The sequence below is a fragment of the Populus euphratica genome, unplaced genomic scaffold (genome assembly GCF_000495115.2).
Source record: "Populus euphratica unplaced genomic scaffold, PopEup_1.0 scaffold37.1, whole genome shotgun sequence".
Taxonomy (NCBI): Eukaryota; Viridiplantae; Streptophyta; class Magnoliopsida; order Malpighiales; family Salicaceae; genus Populus; species Populus euphratica.
Window position 1 is genome coordinate 912,706 of NW_011499909.1, and position 11,442 is coordinate 924,147.

An 11,442-nucleotide genomic window follows, 5' to 3' on the forward strand; every position below is an offset into this window, starting at 1 on the left:
GTCAGTCAAAAAGATTGATAATTGAAATAATTCTCCGTATGTTTTAGCCTAATTGATTGATTTAGCATGACTAATCCACACAAACATCTTTTAAATTAATAAACTACTTTGATTGATACCACTTCCCTAGAATAGATTATTTTTTTTTATGACTTCAACCCTTTAATTAATTATTAAACTAATGAGTATTTTAGTTGACAATTGCAATCCATCGAAATTTATTTGGATCGCACATGCTTCCTAATAAAAAGTCAAAAATACGTGAAAAATATGACCATAAAATCATTAAATAACCAGCCTGGTAATGTTAGGATAAATATATCATTATTACAGCACGTACGTATAAATATCAACCTCTAACTCCGGGTGCTTTTGGGTCTTTTTTGGTGTTTTTTTAGGGAGGGAGGGAGGGAGACTTGCATATCATATTCAATGGCTGAGATTAAATAGGTGAAATCTAATACTCAAATCTAAAACACATTTTAGGGGCATTTCTGCAGTTATCCAAAGAAGAGGAGCAATCCCACTATTTTAGGATACTCGGGGGACGTTTAAATGATTTCAGTGTTAATTAATTTCCACCAAAATACCACTCGTTTATTTATTTATTTTGGCAAATACGGAAATACCAGTCGTTTTTTGTAATAAAATAAAAGTCAACTTTTTTACATCGCGCTAGCAGATGCAAGAAGATAAACACTGACCAATAAATATCACCTGTCAAACCCTTACTTCTTCCGGTTCTTCCCCCCTCTCTCTCTCTCTGCCTGTGCACCCAAGCCCAACAGTAACAGTCCTTTGATCTGATTCTTGATGTGTAGGGCTTATTCAGAAGCTGCAAATCTAGCAAAGCAACACTCATTTCATGCCCTAGTGTCACCGTCCTAAAACCAAAAGATTTAGCATCAACTGTCTTTTTTCAAAGGTGGATCGCAGGTATGGAAAGAGGCCACTTCCACCGGAAGCATCAGAGGAGAAGGAAAAGGAACTCGATGATTTCCCTTCTTATTCTTCCACTTGGTCAGAGACAGACATGTCTTCTATGGTTTCAGCTCTCACTCAAGCCATGGGTACTACCGACAATAACGTCCCAACGGTGCAATCAACCCCATTTGCTCTCCATCAATCCGTCGTCAAAGGCGAACCTGACCAGTCTCAACCAGTGCAAGATCAAGGTGATGGATATTTCTTCCCTTCCTTAATTTGAATCTCTCTTTTCAAAATCCTTTACCTACGCCGGCCTTTAGCTCCACTCAAATAAAGTTTTTGGCATTATCCCGAATGATCTAGACAAATTTAATTTACACAAAAAAAGAAAAAAACCGAAGACACTTGCTTCATATCTGGAAATGGAAAAAAAAGAAAAAGAAAAATAGTATTCCTAGAGCAATAAGTTCACTTGGCAAAGTTAATCGTTTTCTTGCTTAAGTTGTCAAGACTTTCTAATTTTGCTGCTTCTTCATCTTGTTTTAGTAGATATTTATCTCGTCAAAGTTGTCGCCCTCTATCTATTCATGTCCTTTCTCTTTATTTTCATTGATTAATTTTTATTTATTTTTTTTTAAAAAGCCAGCCTAATAGCCCCTTCATTTTTTCCTCTGCGGAGATGCACATGTTAGTGATGTCAAGGTGGTAACAAATCATTTACCATGTGCTCGAGTTGATTCTGTCATCTCTTCCTTTTGGCTATATATAACTAGCTTCACTGGTGTGAACTGATCATGATTCACGACATTCCTCGTATTAACTAGAAGGAAAAAGGGAAGGATATGGTCACTTCCGTGAATCACTAGCATTCCTTTTTGTAGGAACATTGACCTTATGCCTTATCCTTTGATGATCTCTACTTACATCTTCTCGTTACTTCACCCTGCCTAATCTTGAAAGTGACAGCACGGTTTGTTGGTGCATAAGACCAAATTTTTTTTGTCCTTGATGAACACCGCAATCTATCAATTAATTTCGTGTTTGAGTTTCTTTTAAAGGGATTGAATCCTTATATTTTGCTTGCTTTTCAATGTTAAATGTCTTCTTAACGACTTGGCTCGCATAAAATTATAATTAATAGAATCAAATCAAAAGAAAACTTGAAAATAAATTATGAATTCCTGGCCTTTATCCGACGCACGTTCAGCTTGTTTGGCATTATAGTACTGCATCTTACTTTACCTATAGAGTTGCATTTATGTATAAACATATATAGAGTTCTAGCTCTAAGTTGAGACTTGCTTTTATTGGTCTAGATTACTTGATTACCAAACTATAGCTAGAGGAGTAAAGGAGGAGGAGTTTTGAGCTAGCTGTATATATTCTGAGACCTGCCAGTGCTACTGTCTTCTATTGCCCCACTCTCTGTGAGTTATTACAGGGGATGAGTATCTATATTGGCTCAGTTAGTAAGGGGTGTGTGTATTTAATGGTTAGGGATATGTATGTTTTCTTTTTAATATAAAAAAAGGGTTGGAATTCAACATTTCTTGAAAAGAAATGAAAAACTAATATCATTTGAGATGCATCTCATTAACGATCTAGATATTAATAAAAAAAAAAAAAACCCACTTTGTTTTGACATCTAATTTATTGTCAGTATGAAAAACTAATTTAACCTTCACCTGAAAATTAATTTTTTTAAATTAAATGATTCTTCGATATGATATAATCTCTTAGCTTATTCAAATCTAATAATCTATTGCATGAGAAGTTCATAAAATTATAAAGTTTTATCTTTAGCTTTTGCCTATTGGAAAGTGAATAATTATTATGATATTATAACCTAGCCATTATACCTGATAATATTAGAATATTACAGTGGAGAGGGGTAGAATCTACTTGCATCTTATACGTTTGCACTCGAGCACTATCCCATACACTCATAACCTTTCAATTGTCTAACATAGTTGCTGATGCTGAAAATTTTGAGACCATTGACTTGCACAGCTGCACTCCAATCCCTAGCGTTGATTTAATTATTTTGAGGATCCTTTGGTACACCTTTTTTTTTTACATATTTATATGCATGATCATGCATCACTGTTAAAGTTCAGTTCCTTACAAATAATCGCTTACACGATTTTGTTTGTGCAGAAAATACAAGGAGAAGGCATTACAGAGGAGTGAGACAAAGACCTTGGGGTAAGTGGGCAGCCGAAATACGTGACCCTAAAAAGGCAGCTCGAGTCTGGCTTGGTACTTTTGACACTGCTGAAGATGCAGCTGTTGCGTATGACAAAGCAGCGCTTAAGTTCAAAGGCAGCAAGGCTAAGCTTAATTTTCCTGAAAGAGTTCACGAGTTCGGCTACTTGATGGGTTCTGGGGCTTCAAGCAATGTCATGACTGAACCAAATCCTAGGCCAGTTGCTCATGCCCCTCCCCCCTCATCATTTGCACCAGACAGTTACCCAGACTTGCTTCAATATGCACACATCCTTTCTAGCAATGATGCCAATTTCCCGTACTACACTTCAAGCCTCTTTAATCAACAACCTTTCCCCGGCCATTTTTCACAAAGCTTTCTATCACAGCAACAACTACATCAACAACAAGAAGATCTAATGAGATTCTCGTCGAGGTTTGATGGCTTCTCTAGCTCAGATCAACAGGAACATGGGAAGGGCTCCAGTAATCCTAGCGAGTAATATTATCTTTGATTTTTGAGTACTAAGAGGCCAACATGGCATTCCTTAGTTAAGGAAATATAAGGCATGTATCAAAGCAATACCATCAAATATCGAGAAGTCCAAAAATCAAGAACTTCCATGTATTCTTGTGGTGTTTTGGAAGTCCGCCTTTCTTTTCTTTTCTTTTTATAATAATTGAGTGTGTTATTTAAAAGGTAATCATTTAGAAAATATCCCTAGAAAGTTGTGATTATTAAAAAAAAAATGAAGAAATATTGTCTGCTAGTTTTAAAAGCTCTTCTCTTTGAATTCCTTCTAAGTTCCATGCACGGGGAGGAGGACGCCCTTATTTTAGTCACCCACAGAATCATCTCTCACTTTGCAATTTGCATGCATGGTTTGTAAGCTATGAAAATATAACCATATTTAAGAAATTTTGATAATGTTATTTTTGTTTTTTCCAAATACTATTTGCATGTGGTCATTGCCACGGTCTGGATCGCTTTGATTCCTGCACTTGTGCAATAATGTTAAATGTAGTTTTCTAATTTTTAAAGTATATTTTATGTGAAAATATATTTAAATAATTTTTTTATTTTTTAAAATTTATTTTGTTATTAAAATATCGAAATAAATAAAAACACGTAAAAAATAATTTAAAATTAAAAAATTTTAATTTTTTAAAAAATATTATTAAAATATAAAACTATCTTATTAAAGTTGATATTATAGAATTATGAAAAATAACTCAATTAATCATATCTTGAATTTTTTTAAAATAATTATGTTTAATAATTATGAGATTGAGTTTTTCCAATATTATTAAAGATTTATATAATTATTAATTTTATAACCTATAAAGTTAATTAGATACACATAAATTAACTAGTATATTCAAATTAATATTAAAAAAAAAAAGTTAGTATTGTAGGGTTTGTTAACGCAAGCGCATGCCTATCTGTTCATCTATTTATATCTTTCGAACTTGTTCGCCCACATTTTGCCATTTATTCAATGCAACGGTGTTTTTTATTTATTTATTTTCAAGTCTAAAGGCCACCTTTGTGGAAAACTCTTAAGAATTTGTCAAAAGCCATGCATTGCTCGTCAAACTTCTGAGCCAAACTGGTGGAGATCTTCTCGAGGACCTAAAGATCTAGCCAGGACCTTAGCTACGTCAAAATCACCTTCTGTTGGGTAAATTCGTTTGATGCCATATTTCAAATTGGGTTGATCGAATGTATAATTTATCTTATGTGTATAGTTCCAAAGGCTACACTTTCTCTCTCTCTCTCTTTTTTTTTGTTTTCACTGGATAAGTAAACTAGTTTATATATATTTTAATTAATTTTATAAATTTTAAAATTAATAATCATATAAATTTTTAATAACCTTCAGAAAAAATTTACTTATAATTATTAAAAAATAAATTTAAAATCTAACAGTAAAAATTATCAATCCACTTGCTGATACAGACGATGTTCCAGTTGCCCCGGTGATTATGCTTGATTTGAAATCCATCAGACATTCAAAGGTACAGTCACTTCATTAATTAAAGATAAGGATAGAATATTATTCCTAGCTAGTTTTGTCAATCAATCAAATATTGTAGATAGCCCGGCCAGGCTATGATAAAAAAAACATTGACGAACATTTCTTTGTTAGTGAAAAATGAAAACGAAATTCGAGATACAAAAGATAATACGATCATTATAGTGTCCATAAAGATGATTTTAATTGCCCATATATACACACACGCTAATTAATTACTTATGAATAGCATTTAATTTTAATATTTCTTATGGAATACGAGGATATTGTGAAAGTGTTTTTTTGGAATCATAAAAGAAACCTGATTAAAAATCAGAAAATTAATGTGTACATTTATTAACTTATTCCCATGTTTTGTTGATAAGTTATATTATGATATAATTTATATTATTTTTTAATATATTATACTAAATAAAAAAAATTAGATTAGAAATTTATACATACTTATATTATATTATATTATTAATTATATAAAAAAATAAAAATGATGAAATTCAATATTATAATCATTTAATTATCAAAACCTCCGCACCATATCAAAAAATCATCTCAATTTATAAGGTTAAATTATTAGGTAAGGTCTCAAGATATAATTTATATTATTTTTTGATACTATATCAGAGTCTTATTGACCAAGCAATCATGAGTTCGAATGCTCTCACAATCTTATTCTATTTTATAGAATTTAAATATAAAATAGCATGAACATATGTAATTTTCAAATTTAAAGGATTTTTACTTGAGGAGTATATTAAAGAGTAATATAAAACTATTATTGAGACCTTACCTAATAGCTTAAATTTTTTTGTTGAGATTGTTTTTTGACACTTTTATCTATAATATTATTTTTTAAATAAAAACTTACCATAATATTAAAAACAAGTTTTCTCAAAAAAATCGTGGATGTATTTAAAAATCAAAGAAAAAAAAATATAAAAAATAAAAAAATATTTATTTCAATTATCAATATATAAGATTTAAAAAAATATTTTTAATATATTAGTAAAAAATAATAATATTATTTGAAAATAATGACATATTAGATTAATATTATTTTAAAAAATATACAATTAAAAAAATTGAGACTAATAGGCTTACATGCCTTATTCAAAAAAAAAAAACTAGGTGTCTTGCCCTGGAAGCCCAACTTATGCCCTTTTTTTTTTCAAATGACGAATAACATGTCATTCATATGTAACTTTTTCTAGTCAATAAAAGTAGCTTGGAAGATTGAAAAACCAGGTTTTATATTTCTGTACTCAGAAACCTACTTTTAAACTATTTTTTCACCCAATAGCACGAGAAAAAATTCCCATGAACCTCTGAAACTCCATTTACAACAACAAAAACATATTTTACTCGGTCTAAAACTTTAAAATCAAATCAAAATTAAACAAAAAAAGGTTCAGTCTATTTTTTATGGCATTATTTAAGGTGAAAGCTATCTTTATTGAGTTCCTCTCTTAAAGTTAAATCAGAGACACTAAAATAAAAGTTATTGATGACTAGAATCTAGTCACTTGATAGATTTCTCTTTCTTCAACTTTTTCTTATAACTTTTTCTCTTTTCTTAACCTTAATAGACCCAAAGCATGGGTAAAATGAGTTTTAGAATCAAAACATAGCAACGTAAAAAAATAAGGAGCAAATGTGCAGAAAAAATAAAACTTGAGGGATCAAATAATAATTTTTGCATCCCTTTCTTGTGGAAAATGACTTCTTTTTTTTCTCTAAGCAAACTTTGGTCCTTCATCTCTCAATATGTTTTCTTTTTACGAAAAAAATAAAACTTGAGGGATCAAACATAGTGAATGAACAATAAAATGTTAGCATGTGTACAGTGTTTTTCTGTGCAGTGAATTGTGGGTCTCTTTAAGTAGTTGTTTTTTTTTTAATGTTAATGTTAATTGTTCTACTTTATCCACGCACGAGAAAAATCTTTGAACTGTTACCCATGCACGGGCCTTGTCCACTTGCCCAAGAAAGGAGTGGGCCATACGCAGATCACCCAAAGCCCAAGAATTGACGTGTCATCCTTTCACAAAACGACAATGGCTAAAGGAAACGACAAAAGTTAACTTCTTTTCAGTTGTTTCTTTCGATTGTTGTAATGTAAGGTGATAACCACGGAAGCCGCGTGAGATGTGACGTGGATACCGTCCCAAATCGCAAAGAATAAGCATGAATTAGGGTTCATGAAGACAATGACATTGGGGTTTCGGCGTGGCTGGACCCTGAACGTGGTTTTAGATGGGGACACGGGACGCTTTCGGCTTCTCCTTGTCAAATCTTGCTGCTCTACTTAGTCCGTGCCCTGTGCTAATATTACTCCTATTCATGGCTGGGTTTAACAGCTAAACTACTAATTATAATCCTCCTCATGTACAATTATTGAAGACAGATGTGTTTTGTTGTCTAACAACTCTGAAATATGATCTTATACGCACATGGAGATTTGGCCTCCATCTCTCTTGATTCTTTCAGCCATTTTCGTGTTCGTAGATGAGTCAAGGAGATGGTCTTACAGGATTCTTACGAGCTATGAAAGCTCGTGGGTCCATCATTGTTTGTGTGATAGATATTTAATTTTGTATCAAGTGCACTCTTGGTGTCGGCGTGTGTTTTTCTGACTTGAGGTTTCAAAAGTTTAAATCATGTTTTCCATGATACACACACGTGTGTGGGATAAGTTATGGTATATCACAAGCAAAGTTTATGCTGTGTAAGCATTCGGAATCTCCAAATTAGATCTTAAAGAATCACCTTAGCTGGATTAAATAATATTATTAGTTAAGATTTTAAAATATAATTTATATATAGCTGGACTAAATAATGTTGCTACTTAGAATTTTAAAATATAATTTATATTATTTTTTAATATATTTTATAAAATGAAAATTTTTTAAGTTTGAAATTTACATAAGTTCATACTACCTTATGCTTAATTTTTATTAAATAAATAGGGATAGTAAAATTTAAACTTGTGATCGAACCAATTCAACCCAACATCTTAAGTTATTAGGTTGGGATAGTTTTTTAAAATTATATCATAACCTTAATGACCAATTGGCACGTGTTCAAAGCTTACCACCCCTATTTATTTGATAAAAACATGAGTTTATGCAAATTTGTCCAAAAAACTTTCACTTAAGGGAATGTGTTAGAAAATAATATAAATCATATACTGAGATCTCACCTAATAACTTAAGATGCCATGTTAAAGACTTATCTTAACCCATAAGCTTAAACTATTGGGTAAGGTCTTAAGATATGATTTCTATTATTTTCAAACATAAAAAAGTGATTGTATCATATTGCATGGTTTAAGACTCGAGTAATACATGATCATTAGGTTTCAATGTTAGATAACTAATGAAGTTCTCCTAAATTTTCTCACTGGTCTCTCAAATTATATATGTTAAAGGTATATAAAGTATAATGATTTTGGCTACTTTACGACATTAATCATGTGAATAATAGCTTCTCTTGCCATCTTATAAAGTTTTGATCAATAAGATATATAGATTTAGTAAGTTAATCAATGAATCACTTCCAAAACATTTTCTAATTCAAACACAGATACATGTTGCTACCTAATTTTTTACCCATGTTTCTTTCTTAACCTTAATAGACCGAAAGCACGGGTAAAATGAGTTCTAGAATAAAAACATAGTAACGTAAAAAGAATAAGGACCAAATGTACAGAAAAAATAAAACTTGAGGAATCAAATAATAATTTTTGCATCCCTTTCTTGTGGAAAATGACTTCTTTTTTTTCTCTAAGCAAACTTTGGTCCTTCATCTCTCAATATGTTTTCTTTTTACGAAAAAAATAAAACTTGAGGGATCAAACATAGTGAATGAACAATAAAATGTTAGCATGTGTACAGTGTTTTTCTGTGCAGTGAATTGTGGGTCTCTTTAAGTAGTTGTTTTTTTTTTAATGTTAATGTTAATTGTTCTACTTTATCCACGCACGAGAAAAATCTTTGAACTGTTACCCATGCACGGGCCTTGTCCACTTGCCCAAGAAAGGAGTGGGCCATACGCAGATCACCCAAAGCCCAAGAATTGACGTGTCATCCTTTCACAAAACGACAATGGCTAAAGGAAACGACAAAAGTTAACTTCTTTTCAGTTGTTTCTTTCGATTGTTGTAATGTAAGGTGATAACCACGGAAGCCGCGTGAGATGTGACGTGGATACCGTCCCAAATCGCAAAGAATAAGCATGAATTAGGGTTCATGAAGACAATGACATTGGGGTTTCGGCGTGGCTGGACCCTGAACGTGGTTTTAGATGGGGACACGGGACGCTTTCGGCTTCTCCTTGTCAAATCTTGCTGCTCTACTTAGTCCGTGCCCTGTGCTAATATTACTCCTATTCATGGCTGGGTTTAACAGCTAAACTACTAATTATAATCCTCCTCATGTACAATTATTGAAGACAGATGTGTTTTGTTGTCTAACAACTCTGAAATATGATCTTATACGCACATGGAGATTTGGCCTCCATCTCTCTTGATTCTTTCAGCCATTTTCGTGTTCGTAGATGAGTCAAGGAGATGGTCTTACAGGATTCTTACGAGCTATGAAAGCTCGTGGGTCCATCATTGTTTGTGTGATAGATATTTAATTTTGTATCAAGTGCACTCTTGGTGTCGGCGTGTGTTTTTCTGACTTGAGGTTTCAAAAGTTTAAATCATGTTTTCCATGATACACACACGTGTGTGGGATAAGTTATGGTATATCACAAGCAAAGTTTATGCTGTGTAAGCATTCGGAATCTCCAAATTAGATCTTAAAGAATCACCATAGCTGGACTAAATAATGTTGCTACTTAGAATTTTAAAATATAATTTATATTATTTTTTAATATATTTTATAAAATGAAAATTTTTTAAGTTTGAAATTTACATAAGTTCATACTACCTTATGCTTAATTTTTATTAAATAAATAGGGATAGTAAAATTTAAACTTGTGATCGAACCAATTTAACCAACAACTTAAGTTATTGGGTTGAGATAGTTTTTTAAGATACTATCATAGCCTTAATAACCAAGTGGTCACGAGTTCGAAGCTTACCACCCCTATTTATTTGATAAAAACATGGGTTTATACAAATTTCAAGTCCAAAAAGCTTTCACTTGAGTGGATGTGTTCAAGAATGATATAAATCATATACTGGGATCTCGCCTAATAACTTAAGATGTCATGTTAAAGAGTTATCTCAACCCAAATGCTTAAACTATTGGATGAGGTCTTAAAATATGATTTCTATTATTTTCAAACATAAAAAAGTGATTGTATCATATTACATGATTTAAGACTCGAGTAATACATAATCATTAGGTTTCAATGTTAGATAACTAATGAAGTTCTTCTAAATTTTCTCACTGGTCTCTTAAATTATATATGTTAAAGGTATATAAAGTCTAATGGTTTAGGCTACTTTACAACATTAATCATGCAAATAACGGCTTCTCTTGCCATCTTATAAATTTTTGATCAATAAAATATATAGATTTAGTAAATTGATCAAGGAATCACTTCCAGAACATTTTCTAATTCAAACGCAGATATAGACGGTAAAAATACGTCGGTATATTATATTGACTTTTACTAGTGAAACATTTCTTCTCTATTTTCCATGGTATACACTAACTGAAATTTATCATCAATATATACCAAGAGAGTCATGATTGGAAATAAAGTAAGGGAAAAAAATATGATGTGTCATTATCACAGACAGAATTACCGAGAAAATATGTTTGTCAGTAATATTTAAGCTATAACCTGGCAAACGACGACCCCCATAGTCCTCCTCTTCCATTTCTTCTCCTTCTTCTTTTTTTCCAGCAGAAAACAACACACAACACCCCATGTTTTGTCACAAATAAAGTTCTCATCATCATAAATTTGGCCACCCCAATACTAAGTATATCAGCATTGTTGTTTTGGTTCAATTTTTATTTTTAGATTCGCCATATCAAGTAAGCAAAAGCAGCTATTTTTTCTTATAACCCATTTTAAAATGTTAATTTCTTTGGTATTTTCATGTAGTATATATAGTTTATTTGTGTGTTTACTTATTTTATAGTTTTTTTCCATAGAAATTTGTTGCATGTATGTGTGACTTATACATGTTAAGTTTGTTTAATATATTAAAAAAATTATATTTTTTTGTTATTTAATGAAATTAAGTTTAATTTTGTGACTTGGGTGTTTTATAATGAAATAAATAATGAATTATTTATAGGTCTGTTTTCTATTT

General features: G+C 31.5%; 1 protein-coding gene across 1 annotated transcript; it reads left to right on the forward strand.

Moving 5' to 3' along the window:
• Positions 1–681: 681 nt before the first annotated feature.
• Positions 682–3,836, forward strand: LOC105133772 (ethylene-responsive transcription factor ERF113-like). The gene is made up of 2 exons (XM_011037882.1): positions 682–1,175; positions 3,085–3,836. The coding sequence occupies exons 1-2, from the start codon at positions 1,034–1,036 to the stop codon at positions 3,633–3,635; spliced, it is 693 nt and encodes a 230-aa protein (XP_011036184.1). The 5' UTR covers positions 682–1,033; the 3' UTR covers positions 3,636–3,836.
• The last annotated feature ends 7,606 nt before the right edge of the window (positions 3,837–11,442 follow it).

Bases quoted from the DNA above. Each gene is read 5' to 3' on its own strand.
- LOC105133772 (XM_011037882.1), top strand. From the start codon at position 1,034: ATGTCTTCTATGGTTTCAGCTCTCACTCAAGCCATGGGTACTACCGAC. The intron at 1,176-3,084 runs GTGATGGATATT...TTGTTTGTGCAG, and splicing joins TCAACCAGTGCAAGATCAAG to AAAATACAAGGAGAAGGCAT.